This window comes from Athene noctua, chromosome 18 (genome assembly GCF_965140245.1).
Source record: "Athene noctua chromosome 18, bAthNoc1.hap1.1, whole genome shotgun sequence".
NCBI lineage: Eukaryota > Metazoa > Chordata > Aves > Strigiformes > Strigidae > Athene > Athene noctua.
The window spans coordinates 5,923,128-5,950,040 of NC_134054.1; the positions used below are offsets into that span (position 1 = coordinate 5,923,128).

The 26,913-nt window shown below is 60.5% G+C and overlaps 1 protein-coding gene across 4 annotated transcripts; it reads left to right on the forward strand.

Moving 5' to 3' along the window:
* The first annotated feature begins 4,799 nt into the window (after window positions 1–4,799).
* On the forward strand, window positions 4,800–26,865 carry RHBDF2 (rhomboid 5 homolog 2). Of its 4 annotated transcripts, none has more exons than XM_074922173.1 (19): window positions 4,800–4,859; window positions 15,010–15,157; window positions 17,419–17,568; window positions 17,676–17,791; window positions 18,383–18,575; window positions 18,647–18,859; window positions 19,420–19,548; window positions 19,920–20,053; window positions 20,322–20,534; window positions 20,682–20,793; window positions 21,347–21,421; window positions 21,822–21,983; window positions 22,146–22,246; window positions 22,741–22,804; window positions 22,930–23,024; window positions 23,242–23,317; window positions 23,802–23,902; window positions 24,151–24,304; window positions 24,940–26,865. In XM_074922173.1, exons 3-19 carry the CDS (start codon window positions 17,443–17,445, stop codon window positions 25,357–25,359), a joined length of 2,484 nt encoding a protein of 827 aa, XP_074778274.1. In that variant the 5' UTR covers window positions 4,800–4,859; window positions 15,010–15,157; window positions 17,419–17,442; the 3' UTR covers window positions 25,360–26,865. The 4 variants fall into 4 exon arrangements, with proteins under 4 accessions (XP_074778274.1, XP_074778276.1, XP_074778275.1 ...); XM_074922175.1 differs by having other exon boundaries at window positions 24,870–25,224; XM_074922174.1 differs by lacking the exon at window positions 23,802–23,902 and having other exon boundaries at window positions 24,870–25,337.
* The last annotated feature ends 48 nt before the right edge of the window (window positions 26,866–26,913 follow it).

Here is a 26,913-nt window from a genome sequence, read left to right on the forward strand (position 1 = left end):
TGCTGTTCCAGCAGTAAACATTGCATTCAGCTCCACAAACCAGCCCTGGACAGGAGACAGCCGTGGCTCAGCACCAGGGCAGCCCAGCATCTCCCGGCCTGGTCCACACGTACAGGGTCGGCTGTGCAGAAGGAGCCCTGGGAAGGGTGGGTAAATAGCAGCAGGCGAGGAAAATTGCTTCTTAAAGGTCATCGCTTCCTCTGCACTGCTGTGAATTCACCCACTTCAGTCCCTCCTCCTCTCCACGGCAGCATCCTCTGCCCTAGCCCCTGACCCAGCAGCTCCCACTGACCCCAGCCCCAGTGCTGGGGGGCGAAGCAGTCTCCCCATTAGGCCAGGCTATTCCCAGCCTTATCTGACTGGGCAGTCACTTCTACTGGAAGGAAAATCCCCAAGGCTGGACCATCATCCTATGAGATTTGCCAAAGGGACCAGGCAGCTCCCGGACTCCTGCCCTTTCCTGCTCCACTAAATCACCCCAGAGCCCTCCCAAATGTTTATTCTTTGGGAAAGCAATAAAAGAGAAGGAAACCCCAAAAGGCAAACTCCCACCAGCCTGCCTTTGATTGCATTTGATATTGTTTTATTTCTTAATGCTTTCCCACCACAGGCTGGCCGAGGAGGGAGGGAGGGCAGGAAGAAACAGTGTTTGAAGTGGGTAAAAATACAAATTTCCCACTAATATCTGTGTCTGGAGGGGCCTGTGTGCTGCTAGCGTGGCTCGGTGGGGATCTGGGGGTGACAGTACCTCTGAGAACAGGAGCTGGGGTCCCCCAGTTCCCCAGGCTATGAGCTTGGAAGTGAGTAGGAACATCCCCGTGTTTGCAAAGGTGACGGAGCATGGGGCTGCCACAGAGCACGGCACTGGGGTGCTGCTCCCCATCTCCCAGCCCCTCGATGGCCGGGGCAGGGGAGCTGCGGGGACAGGCAGGTGAGGACGCCGTGACAAGCTCCATCTGCCACACAGCCAGGCAGCACAGCTGCAACCAGCACTGCGATGCTGGTGGGAAAGGCTGGGGGGGGCTTTTCCATCCACTCTGCCCTCACAGAACCAGACCTGGGTTCCCAGTTTGCCGGATCGGAAAAACTTCCCCCCGTCTTTGTGTGAAGCACCAGGAGGCAGGTGGTCCCAGGGTGCCCCGTGTCCCTCAGGGGCTGGGCAGGGGTGGCAGCTGTGACACCCGGCGTGACACCAGCGGGGATGGGGGAGTGGGGCGGCGGTCGCTGGTGAGATGGAGGGGAGAGGGAGGGGAGCGCTGAGCGGTGGCAGAGGCTGAGCATCCTCTGCTGCTGCTGGGAACAGCTTCAACCCCTCTCCCAGCGGCGCCGAGCGCGGCCGCGGCCTGGCCTCTGCCGTTCGCACCGGGAACGGCAGCGCTGCAGGCAGCCAGCTCCGGCACCGGGCGGTACCGCAGGCAGCTGCCTGCCAAGGGGCTGTGCTGGCCTGCAGCGGGCAGAGGTGATGGTGGCAGCAGGGACAGGCATTTTTTAACCCTGAGATGGGAGAGTGAGAGCGGGACATGAAGGGGTCCAAATCGGTGGCAAGGGTTTGGGCAAGACGTGTCCCCTCCATGTGGGGCTTTTCCCCCAGGTTGTGTCCTGAGAGACCAGGGAGTGAAAGGATGGGGGGACACAAACCCATCTGTCTGCACGTGGGAGAAACTCAAGACAGCTGAGGGGATCTCCCACTCAGGTGGGGGGCCTGTGAAGAGCCAACAATGGGAAAAAAAAATCCTGGAGAACCTGAGCCGTTTTAGGAAGCAGTTGATGTGTTGGAAAGACAAGGAAACCTTGGACTGCAGCCCCAGGATGGGAGCGTGGGGTTTTTAAGACACAAAACTATAAGGCTGTGAAAACCAGGATCTTTCACCCTGAGCATCCTTGGGATGCTGCCTCTGACAAGTCACCAGAGGTGGTGCCAGGTTCCCGGACGCCTCCACAGGTGGGGGCCCACCCGAAAGGCCATTCCCCAGCTCCATCCAGCCCCAGCGCATCCCATAATACTGATTCTGCCTACCTGTGTGCCCCAGCCAGGGCTGGAGGGTGCCTGGCGAGAGGGAAGGTCAAACCCCGCAGGAGTCTGGGCTCCCTCTCCCCGGGCAGCAGGCAGCCTCCTGGCTCTGACAGCTCTCCCACAGTGGGATGTCTGGGCTCATGCCACATGTCACAGCCCCACTGGCACCCAGGTTTATGCACCGTCATCCTTGGGAGGAAACAACACAGCTGCCCTGAAAGCAAATGCCCTCTGCCAAACCTACCTGAATTATCTGAGAAAAACTCCTGCTACAGGGAGGTCAAGGCCAAGGGAAGTGGAGCTGAGCTTGTCTCTGAAAATGCTCTTTGAAAGGCCCTGAAACCTTGTCTTTGGTTTCTAACGAAGCCCAATACTGCTCAGATCTCCTCCTCGCCGGGTGCTGCAGTGTGTCTACACATCCAGGGATGGGACCTGCCCTGGCAGCAGCCACCTCCCAGCCTCCGGTGGGCAGTGAGCAGCAGGACCTTGCCTGGCCCCAGGCTGCTGGGGACGGATCCCACCCTGGAAGATTTCATGGCATGACAGGGAGGGATGGCTCCTGCCGAGATGTCCCAGCCCTGGGCCTGGCACATGGCACCAGGAGCTCCCAGCAAGTCACCCAGCAGCACCACTGCCGGGTGCACCCTGCACAGGACGGGTCTCCCCACGCCGGGGAGTGCAGTGCTGTGTCCCCCCGCGTTCCTTTGGGGACAGGCCAGGCTGGGCTGTGGGGCAGTTTGCACAGCAGAGGGAAATGCTCTGCAGAGCATCTCCCCGGCATGCTGACGCAACGCCTTGACGTGGCTGCCTTGGGGGTTTTTTGGTCATTTCTTTCGCTTCCTTATTGCCCAACGTGCCACAGGGTTTGCACAGGTGGCAGTCACCATCCTCTCTTTCCTTTTGGCCATCCTGCACGGGGCTCTGCCTGGCTCCTCCACAGAAGGACACATCCTGCAGGTCCAAGCCTTGGAGCAGGATGCAGGCAGGGCCACAACACGATGTTTTTTGTCTGCCTCATTTTGTCCCAGCCAAAGACAGGCTGATCTGTCCCCTCCCAGACACAGGGAGAAGTCAGTGCCTGGCATCTTGGCACAGGTCCCTGCTTGCCACCTGCCCCACCTTGCAGCTGGGGACACCCCGACCTCAGCCCTCCCTCACCCCTGAGTCACGGGCAGGGAGCATCCACCCGCCCCACGGCACAGCCCGCGTCGGGGCGTCCGTGCCCAGCCACCCACTCTGGCACTCACTGGGCTCTCCCCTTCTCCACCCGCTTCAAAACACAACTTCAAAGGAGCTGGGAGGAACCGAAACCTTTTTCCACCCTTTTTTCTGAGGAACCAGGATCAGATTTGCTGAGGAAGAAGCCATGGAAGTGGAAGGTGGAGGGTAGCTGTGAGCATGAGCTAAACACCCTATTAGACACCAGTGAATCCAAGCTGGACTCACGCTGCAGCACCCAGGGGCAGTTTTAGCACAGCGGGATTGCTTGAAGTGTCCCTGTGTAAGACAAATATAAAGGAAAAATGCAGTGTGGAATAGCGAGGCAAAGTTAATTCCTGGTCCTGGCTGTAAATTCAGTCTGTGCTCGCCTGCAGCAAGTCATGAATCCAGAATTTATTTTTTGGGAAAAAACACAGGGTCTCTTTTCCCATATAAAAGCCTCAGCCATAACCAGCTCATGCCCAGCCCAGTGTGTAAAGGTCTCTCCTCAGCACCCCCCGATCCCGCCGGCACCGGGCAGGAGCCCAGCGCCAGGAGGCTGCGGAAGGGGCGATGGCGCAGGGGCAGCTCCCCGCGGGGCTCAGCCCTGCCGGGCTCCGGGCCCGTCCCCGCTGCCAAAGCCCACGCGAGCGGCCCTGCGGCCACTGCCCGGCACCGTGACCACCGCGCCTGGACAGCGGGGTCCCCGCTGCTGGGAAGTGAGGCCGGAGGGGCCGTGCCCTGGGGTCCAAACAGCGACCAGCCCAAATCGTGGCCACTCCTAATAGTGACTGGTCCTAATAGTGCTCAGTCCAAAAAGCAATTAGTCCTAATAGTACCCAGTCCTAATAGCAACTGGTTCTAATATTGAGTTGTTCTAGTAGTAGCTGGTCCTAATAGTGTTCAGTCCTAACAGTGACCAGTCCTAATACTGACTGGTCCTAATAGTGACCAGTCCAAAATCAATCGGTCCTAATAGTACCCAGTCCTAATAGTACCCAGTCCTAATAGCAACTGGTTCTAATACTGAGTTGTCCTAGTAGTAGCTGGTCCTAATGGTGCTCAGTCCTAATACTGACCAGTCCTAATACTGCCTGGTTCTAATACTGACTGGTCCTAATAGTGACCAGTCCAAATAGCAATTCGTCTTAATAGTAACCAGTCCTAATAGTACCTAGTCCTAATTGCAACCAGTTCTAATATTGAGTGGTCCTAGTAGTAGCTGGTCATAATGGTACCCAGTCCTAACGGTGCCCAGTCCTAATGGTGAGCGGTCCTGGCAGTGACCGATCCCAACCGCGCCGGCCCTGGCCGCGCCCGGTGCCCGCAGCGCCCAGCTCCCCGCCGCCGGTGCCGCGGGGCAGGGGCCCGGGGGAGCCGCCGGGGCCCGGGGAGGCCGCAGGGGCTCAGCCCCGGGGGGGGCCGGGGGGGTGGGCGAGCAGCCGGCGGGGCGGGGCCCGCGGGCGCAACCAGGCGTGATGCCATGGGCGGGCGCTCAGCGGGGCGGGCCCGGGCGGAGGCCCCGCCCCCAGGCGGCCCCACCCCCGAGATGCCCCGCCCCCAGGCCCCGCCCGGCCCAGGTGGAGGCGGCGGCGGCCGGTGCCGGCGGGACCGGGACTGGGACCGGGACCGCGGCCGCGCCGAGGTGAGCGGGACTGAGGGTGGGGGCGGAGCGGGGGGTCCCGGTGCCTCCACACCGTCTTGCTTCGTGACCGCCCGGTTTGTTGCCGCTTTGTGACCGGCCGCGTCCCGCCAGCTTCCTCCTCCGCCCCGCGCCTGCCGCCCTGCCCGGCCCGGCCCGGGCTACCGGCCCCGCCGGCGGTGGGGGCCTGCCCCTCCCCGCGGGCGCTTTGCCGGGGCGGTGGGGATCCCCCTGCCCGGGCCGCGGCCGTGCCCCGCGCCCTCCCCGCGGCCCCCGGGGCGAAAAGCCCGGACGAACGGGGGGGACCCTCCTCTTCCTCCTCCTTATCACGGGGGGAAGTGGGTGCGTGTCCCGGCGGGGTGACCCGGCCGTGCGCCCCGGGAGGAGGGGAAAGCGCGGGGCGGGGCGGAGGGCCCTGCCTGCTCCCCTGCCCAGGCCGGGGAGGAAAGCCATAACCTACTTTCTGGAGCCGACGGCCCGATAAAGAGGCGAGTGTGCGGTTTTGGTTTTGTTGGTGGGTTTTCCCCTTCCCAGCACCCTTTGGAAGCGGCGGCAGCCTCGAAACCACGGGTGAGGGTACCCGGGCCCCTGCCCGCTCCCGCTGTGCCCGAGAGCATCGTCCTCCTCTCCCGCCGCTGCCGGGGCTTTGTTGTTGTTGCTGGTGTGAGGTTTGGTTTAAGGGCTCTGGCACGCTCACACGTGCTGCCTGAAGTGGCGAGTGCTGCCCCCAGCCCCTTGCAAACAAACAAAGCCCTTCGAGATCGGAAGGGTCCGGTTATCCCGTGTCCATGTGTGCATCCCACAGCGAATGGAGGGATGCTGGCTGTGGATGTTTTAGCCAGTTGATTTTTTTGCTGGTGGCCTTCAGTGGTTTTGGGGCTGAGTTTTACCCCAGTCCTGCCCTGCCTTGCTGCCAGGCCCACAGGACCAGGCAGAAGCTCTTTCCTCCAGGCTTGCCCACTGCCTGAGTGCAGTGCCCACAGTAGTCTGCGACCCTGTAGCTCTCACTCGGCTCCCCGTGCCCACATTCTGCAGGGGGAAGGGGAGCTGAGAGGCTGCGTTGTCACCGCTGGGTCCCTGTGGCAAGAGGAAGTGCCTGCCTTCTTCCTCAGCACGGCGTCATCCTTCCCTCCGCAAAGCCATGGGGAGCCGGGACGTTCTCCTGCCTGCATGCGCCAGGGTCCTGCATGGTCGTTCCTGGGGTTTTGTAGGGTGAGCTCGTGGTATCACCGCTGTCCTGGGCTCGCAGCACATCAGCCCAGTTGGAGGGTTGGGGAGAGCACCCCACTCCAGTCCCATGGCTCTCCTGAGTGGGGAAGTGCAGCCCAGAGCATCCTTTGTCTCCTGCCCATTTCCCAAGTGGAAAATAACCAACTTGGAAATGTTTCACCTCTGAAACGAGCCAGAGGGTTCAACTGCAGCCATGCCTGGGAGAAACCAGAGCCACCTCTGCCTGTTCTACCCCAGCACCACAGGCTTCACAAGCAGCTTCCCTGAGCTCCCCAGCTGCTGTGCCTGGGCTCTGCCGAGCTCCTTTGCAATTAGTGGGGTAATCAACATCTCTTGTTGCTTGCTCATTTGGAGGGCAGCTTCTGCCTGTTTTGCTCCTATTTGTTGGAAAGCGGGTGTCCGAAGCGAGCCTTGGTAGCCACCCTGTTTGCCTCAGTGGGGGGTTTCTCTGGCACCATTGCAGCTGTGCTGGAAACTGCACCTGGAGGTGCTACGAGCCCCGCGTGAGAAAGGGTAAACCACAGCGCGGGGGAGTAGGGTTTGACGCTGAAACAGCCACCCTGGTACAGATTCTGCAAGATGGGGCCGAGCCTGGTGTCGCTCTCGGGGGCACGTGTGAGCGTGCGGTGGGTGCAGGCAGCGTTGCCGGAGCGGGGATGCAGGCGCGAGGAACAGCGGATGGGATGGGGAACATGGGGGTGTGATTCTGGTGGGGAAGGGGCTGGATGGGTCATCTCTCTTCGGGAGCGGGGCTACACTCCTGGGGTTGCACTGGGGGAGCTGGGGAATTCAGGTGGTGTTTGGCTGTGCTGGGGTCTGTGTTTTGTCCTTTGATACTGCTCCCATTTAACTCTTACAGTGAAGCTGAGGGATCCCCCAAATAAATCCTTATTCCTTCCCTTAGGTTGTTGGTCTCAATCTGAAAAAAAGCCCACCCTCAGGATAAGCATGGAAGTCAAAACAGTGCTTATCATAAAGTGGGGGGGTGATGTTGGGAGCCCTGGTCTCACAACCTAAAGCATCAGTGGCAGTGTGCCACACTCTGCAAGGAGGGGGCTTGTCCTTCTCTCACTGTCCCTTTTCTGCTGTACAGGCAGCCCTGCCCGCGAGCTGCCCAGCCTGGCGCAGGGCTCCTGAGACATTTCTGTGTTTCCCGTGGACACCGGGAGCCCTGCAGGGACCTGAGCCTGGAGGAGTGAGCGTGGGCTTGGTTCTGGCAGGGGCTCTGTGCCAGAGGAGTCAATTAGTGGAGACCAAAAACTAATTACTTAAATCCATATGAGCCCGCAAGTGATGGGATCATAAACTCTTCTCCTCTCGAAGAGCTTTTTATCTAATGACCGCTGGTCCCTGTTGTCCTGCTGAGCCAGGAGATGTCTGACGTGACGAGCCCCCAGCGGGGATGGACACCGTCCCTTTTAATTACAAGGACCCAGGAGTTGTGGCCATTTGGGAGCATGTGGTGCTTTGGGTTATGGTCATTTCCAGGCTTCTGAGTGAGCACTGAAAGCTCTGTGTGTGCTTGAGAGTATGGAATAAACCCTTGGCACTGGTGGCCTTTTTCTCATTAATTCCCGTTTCTTAAAAATCAAAAAGCAGTTGGTTGGTGGCTGCTCTCTTAATGAGGCTTTTGGGGTGGGGGATAAATGGAGGATGCCTTGGGGAAGGTCCACATGCTGAGTGGCCCTGGGACCAACCCTGCCCTCTGCTTGGCCCCCCCCAGGACCCTCGTGTCCCCCTTGTCCTTGAGACCGGCACCCCAAGGGCCAGCATCGCGGGGTGCTGGTTGCGTTAGCTGAGCACGGGGCAGGGGCAACCCGCCATAACTGTTTTGAAGGGGCAGGGAAGCAGCTTGCACCCCTTGTGGAAATCAAGTGCTTATTGGTTTTGCATGTGAGGGCTTCCCCCTTCCTCTGTCATCCTCTGGTAACTTAAATCTGGGGGGAGTTGCACAGACTTTGATAAAGTCCGTCCAGGCTGTCCAGGGAAGGGACCAGCTCCCTGCCTGCCAGGGCAGTGGAGGGTGGGGAGGCAGGGAGTTGTACTGTGTTGCAGTGCCTCAGTTTCCTCACCTATCAAATGCCACAGATTAGTCAGAAAACTTGAATGTCTCCTGTGAAACTCACTGCTTGTCACCTCGAGGGGAGTTTGAGCACTCACCGGTGCAGGATTTGCAGCTGTGGCCATACCGTGAGAGGGGGGAGCAAGGGTGCAAACCGACTCGCTCGATGGGTTGACCCAGCGCTGAAGGATCTGGTGGAGTTGAGGATGGTCAGTGTGAGGTTAATGCTTGGACTGGAGGATCTTCAAGGTCTTTTCCAACCAAGATGGTTCTGATATGCCTGAGGATAGAGCAGGGCAAGTGTCAGGTGATGCTCCCCAGCCTTTTCCCATGCTGCTGCCATTGTACGGGAGGGAGAGATCGGCCAGTCTGGGGGGGACACGGTCTCTGTGCAGGATGCCCAGCCCCGTGGTGACCTGCTCAGCCGGGCAGTGTGTGGCCAGTGGGATGCTCCTACCCTCTGCTCCCATCCTCGGGTTTGCCCAGCCATCCCATCCCTCCCATCCACAGGCACCTTTGTGGAGTGCTGCAGCTCCCAGGGAAAAGGGCCCCTCCCAGCAGTCTGTGGTTTTGTTTGTTTGGGGGATTTTCATTGCCTTTTGCTTAAAAATAATAAGAATTCCCAATGTATTTGTCTGGTCTGACAGGTGCATTTGGGGCAGGGGAGATGTAGCTGGTGCCCTCCAAGATGCCCAGTGTGCCGGTGCAGCCCCACGGGGCTGCCTCCGCTCCCCATGCATCATGGGGCAGCTTGCACTGGGGATTTGAGGCGGTTATCCCTGTAATTCGCCGGCCTGCAGGAACGCCAGGGCAGGGCTGGGAGTGACCTCCCGTTACGTGTAAGCCCGAAGGCTGCATGCCGTTCTCGTGGGCAGCCGGAGCGAATCCCTGACGCTCGGCATTGGCGCGTCCTGCCCTTTCCTCAGCTCCTCCGTAGTGTGAGCAGGGAAGTCTTGCCGGGACTGGCACCGTGCTGCTGGCGTAAGGCTTTTCCTTGGGTGACGCCATAACCAGGGTGAAGTCGGCTCATGCATGTGGTGGTTTAATCCGAGCACTCCTGGGGAAGCCGTGGACATGGCTCCTTAAAAATCAGCATCCCCAGCCCCTGCAGTGAGCTGTGTGGCTTCCCTGTGGATGCAGCATCCCTGGAGTGGGATGGCAAGCAGGAAAAGGATGAGGATGGTGGGGGAGACCCCACCACCAGCTCTTGGCAGCCGAGAGGCTGCAAAGTGCATTGCTGGCACAGATCCAACAGCGATCTGCGGTGGGGGAGAGCATCCCACGGTTTCCATAGGCACTGGTGAGCATAGGAACCCCCATGCTGGGCTTGCGGTGTGTTGGATGGGGATGAGCTGTTCCGGGTCAGGCTTTCCTCTGCAGGGTGCAGCCCTGGGTGCTTCTGGCCTTGTGGCAGTTGGGAAGGAAGGGAAGAAGGCTGAGGAGTGGCCCACATTTGGCTGCTGGTGTTTGGGAGGAGGGAGAGGTGGGCAGGGAGCAGCCTCCCTGGGTTGCTCGGGAGCCAGGGGAGCACTGAGGCTTAATGGGGTGTTTGAGAGGCACCCCCCCAGCCTGTCGCAAGCAGAGGTGCCACCTTCATCCACTGCCTTGTCCCCGCTGGGAGCTGCTGGCCCCAGGGGGGATCGAAGGAGGCTGCTGTTGTCCATCCAGGCCTCTCCCTTTGCACAGGGGGCCAGTGGGGTGAGCAGCCACATTGTACGAGCCTTGAAATGGCTGCGCTGAGATAAGGAGCCTGTTCCCAGAGATAGAGAGCTTTAGCTGAGGGGCCTTATCCTGACGCCAGCCCAGGGCTCATCTTGTGCCTGGGATGAGCTGAACTGATGCACAGGACTGAGCACCACCTCCCACTGCTGTATCCCACATGGAGCGGGAATGCTTGGAGCTCATGGTGAGGGGACCCTCTGCAAATATGGGGTGTTTCTCCCAGCTCGGTGCTGTTCTGGGTGGCTCAGTGCTCTCTGAAACAGGCAGTGAGGGATTGTGGAAGTCTGCAAGTCCAGCCTGAGTCCTCACACCAAGAGTTGCTGTTTTGCAGAAGAATGGGAGGAAGAAAGGTACCCCCCCATCCCCATTGTCCTCTCGCACCAAGTATTTTGCTTTGAAGAGGGAAGTGAGAGTGAACTCAGTAATGACCTGTGCTGTGGGGATCGCAGGCAGACAGCTTGCAGGCAAGCTGCCCCCCTTTGCCTCATGTAAATAATGATCTGGGACCCCTCAGCCCCTTCCAGAAGGTGCAGCTGGGGCCGAAGCACTTGTACCATCATGCCCATGCACCCCGTGTTTAAGCCAAGCTAATGAGGAATCGAAGTAGCTCAGAGTAATTACTCAGTTCTTAGATAAAACCAATTTAAATCAATGCTGGTAGCCTGGGGAAATCTGTGCAGTGCCTGGAAAAGAGCTTTCTCGGGTCTGGAGAGTGCTGCAACCCTTCCTGCAGTGCAGCTGGGGAGCAGCTGACCCCTCTGCACGTTCACCGGTGGAGCCGCCCTTGCTTCTCACGCTGCTGGTGGAGATTTTCGCCCTTTGCTCTTTCCAAGGCCATTGGGGTGACTCAAAGCATCTACATGCGTGTTCCCCAGTTGCCCTGGGCTCCAGCCTGAGGAAAGGGCCAGTGGGTTGAGGGTCCCCCTGCACAGCCATGGCCCCTCCAGCAGCACCCACGGCCCTGGCCAGTGCGTCTCCACTTCAGGAAGTAGAGTGGGTTTGTGCAGTGCCACCTATTTGGGGTTATTCTGCTGTGAGGGACCCATGGGAAGGGGGAGCGGGGAGGGGTGGGGTGGGTGGGCAGCGGCACAGAGGGACCCCGGCTCATCCCAGCGGGTCGGGAAGCCTGTGGGTGCCAGCACCCACTCTGCCAGGGCAGGGTGGGTCATTGTGCTCGTAAAAATTAATGAGAGTGGGAAAGGAGATGCGTCTGGGATGTGGGAAATCCTCCCCATGGCGGGAGATCCCAGATCTTGCAGGCAAATCTTTCCCTTTCCATGCAGATACCGGCGGTGTCACCCCAGACTGCTGGGGAGAGCTGGGTCACGCAGGCTCCCGGTGATCAAACCCTTGCAGCGGGGAAGCCCAGCACGTGGCTGCCCTGTGCAGCGATGCGAGCCGCCGTGACCCTCCCCAGGTCTCGCTTCCTTTCCCCGCAGGCAGGCAGGCAGGGCTCTGCCCGCTACGCCTTTATCAGCAGCACCCCGCGCAGCCCCCCCGCTCCATCTCCCCTGGTAGCTTTCCTTCCTTCCAGGGCGTGCCACGCGCTCCAAGCTCGCCCGGGCTGAACAAACCCGCCTGTGGTTGCCCAATGTCCTGCCCGATGTAGAAAATGGGAGAGGATTTCCTAATGGCAGCGTGGGTGAGGTGCGTGTCGGCTGCCTGCGTGCCCCGGGGTCCGGCCGGGCTCTCACCACCCGTCAGACGTCCGTACCCCATCCTGCTACCCCAGCAGCCATGCTGAGACTGGGATTAAAGCTCCTGTGGGTGCTGGTGCTGACCACGTGGCTCAGCAATAGAGGAGAGGGAGGGGGCAGCTTAAAACACCCCCTGGAACACAGAGGTCCTCTCTCAAGACTCAGAGTGAAACCTTGCATCTTGGAGGTTTGCTGACCAGTCCCACTGTGGCGGGGTTGGCACATGTGGGGAAAAGATGGAGTTGCCTTTTGCTGTGGTGGAGGGAGAAAAAAAAATAAATCGGCGTCTTGTCATGGTGCTGGGGCATGAAATGGTCATGCATGGGCTGCAGGGGGGGCTCTGTGCTGTGGGCGTGGGGCTGTACAGGGACATGAAGTCTTTTAGGGATAGGAGGGTTGCTGCAGTGGTGCCATAAAGTGTGTTTCGTCCTTTTAAAAAAAAGCTTGAATATTCAGAGCACAAAAACTAGGCAGAGGGTGGGAGGAGGGAGGCAGCGGCTCCTCAGCTCAGGGGTCGGTGCTCTCCAGGTCTCCCCATTTGGGTGGGTCCACGAGGGACTGAGGCACACACAGGTCAGGGCTTTCCAAGAAGAAAGAAAAATATTAAGATAATTAGTTCCCCATCCCAGAAGTATTTTTCCTTTTTTTGTTCTTGTTTTTCAATCATGGCTTTTCATTTCAAGAGCAGTTTGTGCTGGGCTGATTCTCTCAGAAACTGGAAAATGATAAAAAGCTTTTAGGAAGGGAGCTGAAGAGGGAGATGGTGCTGGGTGGCTGCTCGGGGTCCTCTGCCTGGGTGCAAGGCCACAGAGGCTCAACGCTCAGAGCAGTTGGGCTGACTGCCTTTCCTATCTGGGGCTCTTAATAACCAGGAGCACCTTTTAACGAGGCTCCAGCCTAGAGAAAGGTCTTTAAGGCACTCTGAATCATTTCTGGCAGCCGTCAGCGCAGCAGCACGCACTCTGCCTAATGGACTCCTGGGTGTGAGCCTCCGCGATGGCTGCGGGGGTGGTCGGGGGCTCCGCGGCATCGCTGAGCCTTTTCTCACTGCCCTCCGGAGGTGCAGAGGGAAGAGCAGGGGTCATCGTGCTCAGGGCGATGGGTGCTTGGGTGCTCACAGGGGTCCCGCTCTCGGCCCCACGCCCTTGGGTAGCTCAGAGCTGCTTTCTCCTCCCAGCTTAATTGCACCAGCCTGATGCACTTATATTCCAGCACTGGTAATGTTGCCTCTCCTCACGCCAACAGGCTCAGGGAGAGCAGTCCCGACCCTTCTCTGGGGCTCTGTGCACCTGCTGTGCCCTGCATACATCCCCCTCCGACCAGGGCTGCTCTGCAGGGTTGTCGCCAGCGTCTCATATGATGGTTGTGCTTGGTTTTCCCTAGCTCTGCTCTGCAGGTTGCTGCTTGGCCTTGCTGGCGGTCCCTTTGTGTTGCTCAGAGCATCCCAGCGTGTCCCATGGTGATGCCTTGTACAAGCCACGTCACTTTCTCCATCACTTGCTTCCTTGGGTGTGCTTCCTTGGGTCAGTGTCTGTCGTGATTCACCCCAGGGCTGAGAGCCAGCCCTGGTCGCCCTCCCTGTGCCTTGCCCAGTGAAGACTAAAACCTCGTCCCAGTTGCTCACCAGTGACTGCAACACATCTGCCCTCTTGGAAGGGGGTAGAGACTTCACCCCCCTGCTGCTGGAGCTGGAGCACGGGCTGTGTCCCGCGCTGCTGGATGTCAGGCTTTTGGTGAACTTCAGATGAGCTTTGAGAGGGAAGATCATGATGTGGGGGATCTCTTCTTATCAAACAGACCAGGTTACCCCCCTCCACCCCCCTGCCCGTTTATCGCTCCCCTGCAGATGATGGTAGTGTCCCCAGTGCATTTTTGTCTCTCCCTGGAGATGTTTTCCCGCCTGAAGTGACACTGTGCTACGCTGGAACCCCTCTTCCAGCTAGAAGCAAAGCTCTTACCAAGCTCAGGACGTGTTTGAGGGTGCTGAGTCCCTTTTCCGTCACCCCCCCGCTGCTGTCCCCACAGCAGGGCGTTCGCACTGCCGCCAGCTCAGCATGTCGCCTCTCACTTCCCTTTCCTAACCCCAGGGCAGAGCCACCACGTCCACCCCGGGTGCCTGGGGACTGAGCTGAGGCTCCCTGGGGACCTGCAGCTGCCAGCACCCAGGGGCTGTGCCCTGTGGGTGGGGCTGCTGGGCAGAGAGTGATGCTCCTGCTGGCATAGCCCTTCGTCCCAGGGCTGGGAGGGTGAAGGGGACCCAAGGGGCCGAGCTCATGGCAGGTCAGCTCTGGGTGGAGGTGCTGGTTGGCCCCTTCGCACACCGAGCGCGCTGGGTGAGAGCGGTGCCAGGGCTAAACACGCGGGGAGCTGGGAAATTCCTTCCCAGCACCATCTGCGGGGGATTTCTCTGGCTGACGCAGCGTAAAACTTCTTGTGGGTCAGGATCTGTGCTGGGGGGGTGGCTGCTGCACCCAACTCATGTGGCCAAGGGAACTTCAGCCCTCGGGGGCTGCTGCCCTCCTCCTCCCACTCTCTCAGTTCCAAATAATGTGTGTTAATGTGCAGAGCCATGAAAACTGCTCTGGCTACCCTGCGTGACCGGGACAGCAGGTGCCCACTGGGCTGTGCCAGCTCCCCCAGAGCTGCGTCACCTTGCTCGGGCAGGCTGGGTCTGTGCATCTACCCGCGCTGTGTGGGAGCTGGTGGGGAGTGGGATGGGGCTTTTAACCATGCTGCAAACCTGCTTCACCAGGAAGCACAGATGTCCTTGCCCAGCGCTGCCTGGGTGTGATGGGAGCAATTAGGGATGGGATTTTGGGCCAGGAGTGTTAAGAGGGGGGCTACACAAAGGCACCATGTCCTCTTGCACCCCTGAACAACACCATTTGGCTCCAATTCCTGTGCTTCTGGCCCTACTGCTGGTAACCATTCCCCAGGGGTGGAGGAGGATGAGGGTGTCCCGGGGCTCGCTCCAGCCCTGATGTGTTCCCATCCCTGGCTCCCCGGAGCAGCTGGCATCTCGAGCTCATTGCTGGCTGCCCTGGGAGGAAAACAAACAACATCTCCAGCTCGCCGGCAGGACGGAAAGTTTTGCTTGCTGGGGCTGGACCGCCTGGCTGGCGTTCTCCCAGCTTAGCAGCTATTAAATACCTCAGCGAGGCACTTGCCTTTCGTGCCTGCTCTTTGTGGGTGAGAGCTTGGCCTGGCAGGGGCTAGTGAAGACTCCCTGCCCATCCTGCACAGTTCTCTTGCCACGGAGCGAGGTGCGTTGCTGCAAATGGTGTTTTTGCTGCCTCCTACCACCCTGTGTCAGCAGCTGGTCCATGTCCCCAGTGTCTGGCCGCTGGCAGCCCTGTCCCCAGGACCTGGGGAGCTTTGAGCTCAGCTCTCCTTCTGCCCAGGATGCTCCTGCAGCTTTCCCATGCGTGACTTCTCATTGCAGGCTCTCTCCCCACCAGGCAAGGCAGGAGGAGTTTGGCCGTGCTCCAGGGCTCTCGTGTGTGAAGGACGGAGGAGGAGGAAGAAGAGGAAGGCCACCACAGGTGTTGCCATCGAGACACGCTGTGCAGGATCCCTGCCACTCTTATGAGGTAGGGAGACTCCGGCAGGGACCAGTAGAATTTTGGGGACTGGTTGCTCCCAGCTTTGGTGCTTAACAGGACTGAGGATTGAGGCAGCAGCTGAAGTGCCAACAGCACCCAAGGGTGCTGCTTCTGTGCCTCTGGCGAGGAGGGGAGGCAGGCAGCATGCTGGGATGCTGCCTGCGATCACAGGTGCTGCCTCCAGCAACATCTTTCTGCTCCTAGTGGCGTCTGTGATGGCTGCCTTGCATCTTCCCATCCAGATCCCCCCCATGAACTGATTTATCACCAAGGCCAGAGAGGAGCAGGGTTCATTTGGGAATGAGGACCCTGCCCTGCCACCAGCCAGGGACACTGGTTCCCCTTGACAGTGGGGTCTTACTGAAGCCACTGCTCGGGTTGGATCTGGCATTCCCCCTGCCACGCACATGTCTCGCGTGTCTCCAGTGGCTCACCCCGTCCCTGCCCTGCGGTGCCCCAGCCAGCCCATCACCCATTTTAAGCCGTGCGGGGGCAGGTGGGAGCAGCAGGCTGAAACCTGGCCCAGGAGCTGCTGAAGGGCAGTGATGCTCTCGAGTGCTGCCACCTCTGGGCTCCTTGTGTCCTCAGGGAGCTGGTCCTGGACTCCCATATCCCCCAGGAGCTGGTTCCATGCTGCTAAAGCCAGGCTTTGCTTGTGGTGGGGTCTGAGGAGGGGGTTGTACTTGGGACTGTGAATGCTGGTGGAGCTACAGAAGTGCCCCTGTACCTGCCTCCTGCTCAGGCATGTACTGCCCAGGGGGACCCCATTGCAGAGGGGACTGGGGGGGGGGGTGGTCTCGACTGCCCAGCTGACTGCTTGAGCACCCTTACTCGGCAAGAACAGAGCAGGGTGTGAGGCCATGTGGCTGCGCTGGTTATTGGGCTCCTGGACAGAGAGAGGGGCCAGGCTTATGGGTCGAGCTGGAGTTTTGCAGACAGTTGGACTCTGAGCTCCAACTCGGAGGTGGTGGGTGAGGGCAGAGGAGCCCCAGTGGGACCCCTTGGGGGGGTGTGGGGAACTCTGCCATCCCCCTCAGGGGGAGAGGGCCAGCTCCCGTCTCCCTTTCTGAGCAGATCCTGTGGGGATGCTGGTCCTCCTGGCTGGCCCGTGGCACACCAAAGGGGGTGAGCGGGGCAGGTGGCACCATCCCCATGGCCGTGGCTGTGCTGGGGGGACAAGGGATGTTCGTAAGACCTGGTGATTCCCCTGGGCACTGGCATGTGGTTGGGGGGACAGGAAGAGGCCAGAGGGAGCCATACCCCCATTCAAGAGCCCCCATAGCCACTTATCGGATCTGGGACTCGCTCCCTTGTGCTCGGATGGAATTACCTTTCCTGTGAGGTGCAGGTAGAGCTGGACCCTCGGGAGGGGATTACTCAAGGAATTAACCACCTTTTGGCTGTTAAGCTTCCCCCTCCTTGCACGTGGTACCAGGGAGGATTCAGTCTCCCAGCCTGGTGTATGCGAGCATGTGCCAGAGGGGAATGCCCCGCGTGTCCCCTCCCATGGGGCGCCCCAACACATGGGGGTCCCAGCTCCGTAGCCGGAGGTGGCACAGGCTGCCCCAGCCCCTCTCACAGCAGCCAGAGCCATCCCCCATGGGGGGCTGTGCTGGAGGTGGGGGGATGTGAATCTGGTGTTCTCAGGCTTTGTATGTCCCCTGCCTGCCTGTATCCCCTCCCTTCCCACTCTGCCCTGCACAGACAAGATAAGCACTTTTCAGACCCCCCAGGAGCACCTGCGATCCCCCCTCAGTTCCCTCACTGTGCCGAACCATGGGGGCCAGTGCCCTCGTATCTGAGAGCCACAGCTGTGTGCCATGGGCCTGTCCAGGGCTTGCAGGGGTCCCCCCCGTGTCTCCCACACACATGCTGAGTTGGTCAGGTGCCTCCGGACGGGCTGGGGAACCCTCATGTGCCACAGGCACGTGCCAGGGTGCTGGGGATGCTCTGACCCTACTGCCCCTGCCATCCCTCACTCTGCTCCTGGCAAGTAAAGGGGTGGTGCGGGTGGTCCGGGGGGACCAGGAGTGGGTGGGTGATGGAAGCCCTCCTGTCCACCCAAACCCAGGGAGGGGGTGCAGGTTTTGGGGACACAGTGGCTGGGCTGTTGGTGACAAGGTCTCAGCAGCATGGCCAGTGGTGTACGGGGCTGAGGCTGGTGAGACCCCATCTCCCCCTGGGACCCCACACACGAGCTCCTGGGGAGATATTTCTTCCTCTCTCACTGACTCCTTGCACTCCCCCAGCCTGCCAGCCACCACCAGCCCAAGATGTCAGCCGGCGACAAGAACGGGGGCAGCCGCTCCAACAGCAGCCGCCTGCAGAGCAAGAAGCCCCCGAACCTCTCCATCGTCATCCCCCCGCGGGAGGCAGAGGAGGATGGCACCCGCAAGGAGGTGAGCAACGGGGAGCACTGTCCATCCCATGCTGGGCTTGGGGGCCTGCTGTGTCTGAGGGATCCCCCCATGCCGTCTTGTCCCTAACACCCTGCTCTGCCTTCCAGCCCTCCAAGGTCCCCATCTACCGAAAGAGCAAGAGCCTGCAGGAGCCCCGCTCGAAGGGCTGCGAGCACCGGCCTGGCTTCCGCCGGCAGACTTCCCTGTCCCAGAGCATCCGCAAGTGAGGGCTGGGGAGCGGCGGCCTGAGGGCAGGGTGGGCTCTGGCAGCATCACCAGAGGGGTCCCTCAGTCCCCGTTGGGGTGTTGTGGCTGTGGGTACCAGCAGAGGACTTGGGATGGGGATGGAGAGTCGCAGGTTGGAAGGGAACACCTTGGAGGGTTTTGTGCCGCTCTGCTTTGACTCCCTGGTGTCTGCCTGGGGATAATCCTGCAGCAGAATTGTTCAGTGCTCATTCACACTGTTGTTTTGTACACTGGGGAAATTTCTCAGCCCTGTTTATGTAGGGCCTTCACAAGCACCTTAAGCCGGGCGTCTGCTGCAGCCCAGAGCCGATGCAGTGTCCTGTGCAAGGTGCACTCTTGATGGTATTACCTCTCCAGAGAGACGCAAAGGCCAGCGACCCCTCTGCAGCGTCCCTTCCCCTTCCCTCCCCTCTTCCTTGAAACCCATAGCTGGGTCAAAACTGCCCCCTGTGGGCTGAGCCAACACACCCCAACCCCAGTCATCTGCTGGAGGGGATGCCCGGGTGGGATGGTGGTACTTGGGGTGGGGGGCCCAGCTGGGTGACGAGCGTGCCCATCGTGCGTCCAGGGGCACGGCGCAGTGGTTTGGTGTCAGCGGCGACTGGGAGGGGAAGCGACAGCAATGGCAACGCAAGAGCCTGCAGCACTGCAGCATGAGATACGGCAAGCTGAAGCCTGCCTACCGCGACATGGAGCTGCCCAGCCAGGACGTGCCCTCCTTCCAAGGAACCGAGTCACCCAAGCCCGCCAAGATGCCCAAGGTAGAACTCAGGGCGTGGGGTCTGGCTCCCAGCCTTGCTTTCCCAGCACTGACGCCTCTTCCATCCTCCAGATTGTGGACCCGCTGGCCAGGGGCCGTCCCTTCCGCCATCCCGATGAGACCGACCGTCCCAACACGCCCCACCACGTCCTGCCCCCCCTCACCCCCGGTGTTGTCTCCTTGGCATCCTTCAACAGCATCCGCTCCGGCTACGGCCGCCTGCCGCGCAGGAAGAGGGAGTCTGTTGCCCACATGAGCTTCAAGGCAGCTGCAGCCCTTCTCCGCGTGAGTTTTGTGGACCTGGGGGATGTCATCATCGTCCTGACCTGGGTTTCAGCTCTGTCCCTCACCCATCGAATTGGCTTTTTGCTTTGCACAGAGATTGCTGTCTCTCCAGGCTGGGTTTGAGGGGGGAGGTTAGTGTTTTTTAACCTGAGCTCTGCTTAAAAAAAGAAGTTTTAGTGAAAACTGGACATCCCTAGAAAAAAGCAGCTTCTGAGTTTCACTGCTGAGGAGCCAGGAAGCTTCTCCGACAGCTTTCTAGCCCATGGGGAGCTCTGGGCAAGCCTCGGGGACAGGGACTGGGACTGAGACCAAATGGGATTCAGATTTCACTTGTCATGCTGACTAACATGGTCATGGTCTAATGCTGGCTCTGAGGAGCTGAAGGCAGCAACTGCTGCCAGCTCCTGCTGCCTGCCCTTCCCACACAGCGGGTTATGGTGCCTGGTTGGGATTTAATTCTTGCCATTTGGCTTTGGGGAGGAAAGCTACAAGAAATCCTCGGTGCTACAAATCCTGGAGGACTTCTGGTTGCTTACCCTCATTTGCTTCCCCTGCCAAAGGGACGCTCTGTCCTGGAGCCACTGGCTCCCAAGCAGAGGAGCAACAAGAGGAGCTTTGTGTACCCCAGCTTCATGGACGAGGACATGGTGGACCCCGTGGATACCCTGGACTCGTCCTTCTTCAGTAAGGCAAGCACCGTTCCACGCCAGCTGCCAGAGCAGGGAGGGGTCCTGGTGCCCCTGCACGGGGACTGGACGTGCAGCAGGGCTCTGATGGGGACCCCCGTGTTGGTGCTTCACCCTGCCGGGAGCAGGGACACAGGTGGCTGCTGTGCCCAGTGCTGCAGAGCCCCGGTCTCGGTGATGCTCCTTGGGGGTGGTGGGAAGCGGTGCCGCCATCGTGGGTGTGTTTCACACTGTGATGTGCAGTTAAGGGGATGTCAGTGGAGATCCCCCGCCTCCCCAGGCTCCAGAGCCACCTGGTGATGGACATCCTTGGGCAGAGGGAGGTTTCTCACCCATCACACATGTCCAAAAACACATCTCTCTCCTCCTTCCAGATGGACATGCATGACGAGACGTACTCCATGCCCGATGATGTCTTCGAGTCACCGCCTCTATCAGCTACGTATCTACGCATGCACCCGGCAGGGGAGGATGCCAGGGCGTCCCCTGAGGTGGAACAGCCCACCCCGTGAGTTCCAGCTCTCAGACAGTCCAGTCCCCAAGGCTGCCCATGTCCCGTGGTGCAGTCAGGACGCCGTCCCTCGCCATCCCTGCCAGGGGCAACTGGGCACTTCTGGTGTGCTTCTAGGAGGAGGAAGCCGAGAGATGCCCCTAGTCCTCATCCCAAGCATCCTCTGGCCTTCCCCAGCTCTGAGCTGTTGCCATGGGGTTGCAGGTGGGGGATTTCTCAGCTGGCCCCTTTGGGCAGGTGTGATGGGTTCCTCCTCTCTCTGCAGGCGGGAGGGTGTCCGGCTCACTTCGGCCTCTGCCGACGCCGGCCCGGCTCCCCGGCGAGGCAGGCGCATCGCTTCCAAAGTGAAGCACTTTGCCTTTGACCGCAAGAAACGCTACTACGGGCTGGGGGTGGTGGGGAAGTGGCTGAACAGGACGTACCGCCGCAGCCTGAGCAGCATCGTGCAGTCGCAGCTGGAGATCACTGACAGCCACCGGTGAGGGGGGACTGGTGGGACGGGGATGGGCACGGGGCTCCTCAGCTGTAACTCAGCTGTGTGTATCCCTCAGTACTTGGGGGACTGCAGCATCCCTTTGCCCAACCGTCCTTGAGTTACTCAAATTTTGGCTCCTTTCCTCTGCAGGCCGTATTTCACATACTGGATCACCTTTGTCCACATCCTCATCACCTTGCTGGTCATTGGCACCTACGGCATCGCCCCCATCGGCTTCACCCAGCACGTGACAACAGAGTTAGTAAGTTTAAGAGCTACTGGCCGGGGCTGTCCCCTCCCAGCCTCTCCTGTGACAGGTCTGGCTCTGAGATGGCAACCAGCTAGCTGCTGAGGAAAGCAGGGCTGGTGTCTGGGGGTACCTTCGACACCTCGCAGGGATGATCCTGCCTCTGGGGTTAATCCTGGGAGCCTGCAGCCAGCTGCACTGCTCCCCCAGCACCCAGGCTGGAGAGAAGAGCAGGCGTCCATCTTCCCAGGAGGGACTGTGACCACCAGTGTCCCACACTGTTGTGTTCCTTGCTCGGGCTGGGAGCATCTTGGGGCGCTGCTGGCTCCTGCTGTTTGAGAGGCTCCAGTAAATCACCGGGGCAGGGGTTCTGTGTGTGCAGGACGAGCAGCAGTGTGTCACAGCAGCATGTGTGCTGGTGGCAGGGCTGTTCTCCCTCCCATCTTGCTGGTGGGACCCAGCAGCCCTTCCCTTCGGAAGAAGGGGGCTGCTCAGCACCTCACGAGTGGAGGGAGAGAGGGGGCTGCACACCAGGGGATGGGGAGCTGACCCTGGCCTGGCTCGGCAGGTGCTGAGGAACAAGGGCGTCTATGAGAGCGTCAAGTACATCCAGCAGGAAAACTTCTGGATTGGGCCCAGCTCGGTAAGGGCTCTGCCAGACCCCAACCTGAGGCTTTGCCCTCTGCTAGCCTCTGTACCCCCTGCCCTGAGCCAAGGGGGGGTCCCTGGGGGGCTCCTCCTCCTGGACAGGAGCTTGACCCCTCATCCCAGCTTGCTGTCCTGGGCCCTTGGTGCCCCCATCCCTCTGGGACCTGCTACCCAGTTCTGGGAGCTCATGGGCGCTTCCTAGAGCTGCAGCACCACCGTGGGATGGTCAGAAGAGACCCTGTCCCCTTCCCACCCACCTTCCCCCACTGGGGTAATGGAGGCTCAGGACTATCACCTGTGGGGACCCGGCTGAGCTCTACCCTGGGGCAGCTGGAGGGAGGAGAGGTGTGGGGGGGTGCCACAGAGTGTCCCCTGGACTGACATCTCCCTCCCAGATCGACCTGATCCACCTGGGAGCCAAGTTCTCCCCCTGCATCCGGAAGGATCGGCAAGTGGAGCGGCTCATCCAGCGCGAGCGGGACCGGGAGCGCGGCTCCGGCTGCTGCGTCCAGAACGACAACTCGGGCTGCATCCAGACGCTGCCGCAGGACTGTTCGGTGCGTGCCGCCGGCACCGGGAGGCACTGGGCATCCCTGGGCATCCCTGGGGAGAAGGGGGGAAACGATCTCTCCACCCTGCACGGCACCAGAGCAGGATGCATGCGGGGTCAGAGCGGTGTGTTCACTGCTGCGTCCTCAGTTTTTCCATCTTCCCTACAGGAGACGCTGGCGACGTTCGTCAAGTGGCCGGGCATGAATGCGCCGGCCATGGGCTTGGGTGAGAAGCGGACGTCGGGGGCCGTGTGTCACCAGGACCCCAGGTAGGAGTGATGGCTGCGGGGGGGGCAGGTGGCACATTCACCGGCTGTGGGCACGGCAGAGGTGCTGCCTGGGGCTGCGTTTCCAGCTTGGATACCTCGAATCCTCTTGTCCAAGGGGCTGGGGGGCTCTTACACGCCGTAGGAGAGCAGTAGGGAAGAGGGAATCGGTAGGGAAGCAGAGGTGGGGTCTGTCCTCAGAGTAGGCAGCAGTGGGTGATGCCGTTGGCTTGCGCTGGCCCCTGCCTGCCCCGCTCTGCTGCGGTGGGCGATGCTGCGAGGGGAGCCGTGGGGGTGTCTGACAGATGTGGGTGCTGCGGTGTTCGCCAGCAGAAGGTGTTTCTTCGGGGGATGGGGGCGGTGTTGTAGGACACCAGGGTGCAGGGTCCCTCCCAGGCCAGGGAAGGGGCAGGTCTGGGGCTGTGTGCCTGTGGGGGGTTACTAGTGTGCAGGGAGGGGGACCCATCCCGACCCCACCCCTCACCTCCTCCCACCAGAACATGCGAGGAGCCGGCATCCAACCCACCCCACGTGTGGCCCGACGACATCACCAAGTGGCCGGTAAGAGCCCGGTGGCACCACGAGCTGGGTGGCACCGCGGTGGCAGCCTCCGTGGGAGACACAGCGGGCGATGGGGAGAGCCTGGGGCTGGGCCCTGCCACAGCTCCTTTCCCTCCTGCCTGCAGATCTGCACCTACGAGACCCAAACCAACCACACTGGCTTCGCTCACATGGACTGCCAGATCAAGGGCAGGCCCTGCTGCATCGGCACCAAGGGCAGGTGGGTCACAGCGATGGGGGCACCAGGCCCAGGCTGGGCTCCGCCACTCTGCCCTGCTGCCTGTTGTATTGGAGCTGTGCCAGGGGGAGAGGGAGGTTACAGAGCCTTGGGGTGGGAGGGAGGTTTGGTGGCAGCCGGGAGCTGAAGGGGATGCTCGGGGGAACGGGGAACAAACCCTGTCCTGAGTGAGTGAGCCCGCTGCCTGCCCTCTGCCCAGCTGTGAGATCACGACGCGGGAGTACTGCGAGTTCATGCACGGCTACTTCCATGAGGAGGCAACACTCTGCTCGCAGGTGAGCGGGGCTGGGCGCCGTGACAGGGGACACGGGACACCATGCTGGCAGTTGGGTCACAGACTGCTGTGCTGATGCCCAGGGGCTTTATAGGATCCTACCAGGAATGGCACACGGTTGGGATGGGTGTGAGCAGGAGGAATGCAAAGTGCAGGGACTCTCCCCACTGCGTGCCTGCCTTGCTGGTTGGGGCGGGAGGAAATGTAGGGCTGGAGCCAACCTCTCCCGGGCAGCACTGGTGTCCTTGGGAAAGGCACATCCCAGGCAGGAAAATGGCCCTTCAGGATCTTCTGGGGCACTGGGGATGCTCGGTTGCTCCCTCCCCAGCACCTGGGCAGTGTGGGTGCCTCATACCACCCAGTGTTCCCCCACAACTGGTACATGACATCGTCGGCCACACGTCCCTGTGAGCCATCCCTTGCTCCCTGCAGCTCCCGGGTGTGGGCTGAGCTCCCAGCACCCCCCAACCCTGCCACCTTTGCAGGTGCACTGCCTGGACGAGGTCTGTGGCCTCCTGCCCTTCCTCAACCCCGAGGTCCCCGACCAGTTCTACCGCCTGTGGCTGTCCCTGTTCCTGCACGCTGGGTGAGCCACGGCCCCCCCTGCACCCCCAGGGGATGGGGGGGTGACTTGGGACTGGAGTATCCGTTGGGATGGTCTGTGATCCCTGATGGGTTGGGAGAGGAGAGGGAGGACACCCCCAGAGTACAGCCACACGTGCCATCTGTGGGGGGTGTTTTGTAAGATGTCTCGTGCCCTGGGGCAGTGGATGGGAGGGCTGGGAGGGGGCTCTGGCAGGGCAGGGGTCTCTTATGTGGAGTCTCTCCCCCCAGTATCATCCACTGCCTGGTATCAGTGACGTTCCAGATGACAGTGCTGAGGGACCTGGAGAAGCTGGCGGGCTGGCATCGCATCTCCATCATTTTCATCCTCAGCGGCATCACGGGCAATCTGGCCAGCGCCATCTTCCTGCCATACAGGGCAGAGGTGAGGGCTCGGGGGGCAGGGGGCTCTGCCCACATCACCCCAAACCCAGCCAGCTCCCTGGGGACCAAAGGACACCCCCTCCCTGTCCCTGTCCTGGCAGAGGTTTGGGCAGGGGGCTGCAACACAGAGTGCTCATCCTCTGGCAGATTTTGCCAGGTTGGGGGTGGGAAGCTGATGCCCCTGTGGTGAGGGGGTGTCTCTGCCCCCCGTGTGGGGTTCACACATGCCATGTGGGTCACGTGTTGCCACGTGTCGGGGTGTGTGCTGGGTCCCCGGGCAGGCAGATGGCTAATCTGCTGGCAGCAAAACCCTGCTGGGCTTTAAATGAGATCAGGCCAAGCGCCCTAATCCCCCCGGGGGTGCATCAGAACGGGGCTGGGGGGGCTGTGGCCTGGAGGGGCGTGATGCTGCCTGGCTGCTGAGTCACCAAAAGCGCTGGCTTGACTGAAACAGCACCGGTGTGCTCCCCTCCTCTTCCTCCTGTGCCAGGGCTCCCACCCGTGAGCCCCACACCAGCGTGAGTGCAGCCCTCGGAGGGATGCAGGAGCCAACTGTGTTTTGCCAGGGGAGGAGACAGTCCTTGGGGACATGTCCGGGTGCGCAGGGTCTGGCCGTGACTTCCCCCATCCCTGCAGGTGGGCCCTGCTGGGTCCCAGTTCGGCTTGCTGGCCTGCCTCTTCGTGGAACTCTTCCAGAGCTGGCAAGTGCTGGAGAAACCCTGGAAAGCCTTCCTCAACCTCTTCGGCATCGTCCTCTTCCTCTTTGTCTGCGGCCTCTTGCCATGGATCGATAACATCGCTCACCTCTTCGGCTTCCTCAGTGGCCTCCTCCTCTCCTTTGCCTTCCTGCCCTACATCACCTTCGGCACAGTGGACAAGTACCGCAAGCGAGCCATGATCATCGTCTCCTTGCTGGTCTTTGTGGGGCTCTTCGCATCGCTGGTGGTCTGGCTCTACGTCTACCCCGTGAACTGGCGCTGGGTGGAATATCTCACCTGCCTGCCCTTCACCAGCAAGTTCTGTGAGAAGTACGATCTGGAGCAGGTCCTGCACTGACTCCGCTGGCGGGGACGGGGCTGGGAGAGGCGCTGGCAGTGATGCTTTTGGAGTGGATCTTCACCAGCCCGCAGGAGACGGTGGCTCCTCTGGGAAGGGGCAGAGACCCTGGGCATGGCTTCATCCTCAGGGCTGGTGGGTTTTGGGCTCCCCCCTTTAAATGATGGGGATGCAGTGGGGAGCAGGGCTGGAGCCTCCTGTCCTGCACCCTTTGGGGCTGCTGCTTGGCACTGAAAAGCCATAATTAGTTTGAGGTCTGACCCCGGCTGCTGCCTGCATGGGGAAAGGGCCAAGGGAAGTGGGATTTTGGTGCATCCACAGCCAGGCTGGGCTCCTACCCCTGGGGCAAGGGGCCTCAAAAGCACCTGGGAATGAAGCTACCAAGGTCTCCTGCCTGTGCCTCTGCCTGCCCAGGGCCCCATCCTGCCTCAGTGCCTGCAGCTGCTGCAGCTCATACTGTGAACATGACCCCTTTTTTTGCAGGGGCACTTTTTTTTATCCACAGCTCTTTAGGCTGAGGGTTTCCCCCACTTTGAGCTCCCCAGGGTCTTTTCTGTGGCTCTGAGGTGTTCAGAGCTGGGCTTTGAAAGTATTTTTCAGTCTGGCTCTCGCATCTGATGCTCCCCTGAGGATTGGAAGGGGGCTTGTGCTTCCCCACCTGGGCTCCTCACTGGATGGAGAGGCAGGACTCAGGGCCGGGGGGCTCCTTTTCCCCTTATTTCGGTGAAATTCCCTTTTTGGAAGCAGAGAAGTGGCATGTACTGCATTTGTAGTGCCATACTGGGAGGAAAACATGGAGAAAAACACCCTGGAGGGTTTGTGTGGCTGCTCCTGAAGCCCACAGACCCTTCAGGAAGCTGTTGGTGCTCCTGCCTTTCACTTCTGTTTCTGCTTCGAGTTCCTGCTTAACCCCTTTCCCTTTTTCAAAGCATAAGGACCCGGGTAATCCTGGACGGACAGAGAAGTGCAGGGATGGGGCAGTTGCCTTCCTCATTCCCTGCCAGAGGCTATATGTCCCCCACCTGCCCCCAGCCCTTGGCTGCTGCTCCCCAGCGTCTCCTCCTCCCTCCCTTTCCCCCACGGGCATGAAGGCAGGTCCTTCCCAGGGTCCAGGTGACTCCTCTGGGCTGGTTTACATGCAGGCTGGTGCTGGGCTGTCTCTCTCCTGGTACATGTTGCTTTGGCAGGGGTGGGTCTCAGTGCTGTTAAATGGGGGAAGGTGTGAGTCCCCCAGCCGGGATATCCTGGCGTGAGTATTCAAGGGCTGGGAGCTTGGCTCCCTCTCTCCACAACCACTTTCCAGGTGACCCCAGGAGCTCTGTGGCACCTCCGTCTCTCCCTGCATCCCTCCCTGCATCCTCCTGCCACCACGGGCCAGTTTTCAGCCCCGCTCTGTCCCTCTGGTGCTGCTCCAGCCAAAGACAGACACTTCACTTCATTTGTGTCTTTTTGATACTTTTTTTAAAAGCTGTGGGTTTTTTCCCCCCTTAATAAATTTCTACCTGTATTTAATGAGATGTACAAAGCCTTTTCTCCCTTCTCGGGTGCAGGGAC

Bases quoted from the DNA above. Each gene is read 5' to 3' on its own strand.
- RHBDF2 (XM_074922173.1), top strand. From the start codon at position 17,443: ATGTCAGCCGGCGACAAGAACGGGGGCAGCCGCTCCAACAGCAGCCGC. The intron at 19,549-19,919 runs GCAAGCACCGTT...TCCTCCTTCCAG, and splicing joins ACTCGTCCTTCTTCAGTAAG to ATGGACATGCATGACGAGAC. The intron at 23,318-23,801 runs GTGAGCGGGGCT...CCACCTTTGCAG, and splicing joins AGGCAACACTCTGCTCGCAG to GTGCACTGCCTGGACGAGGT.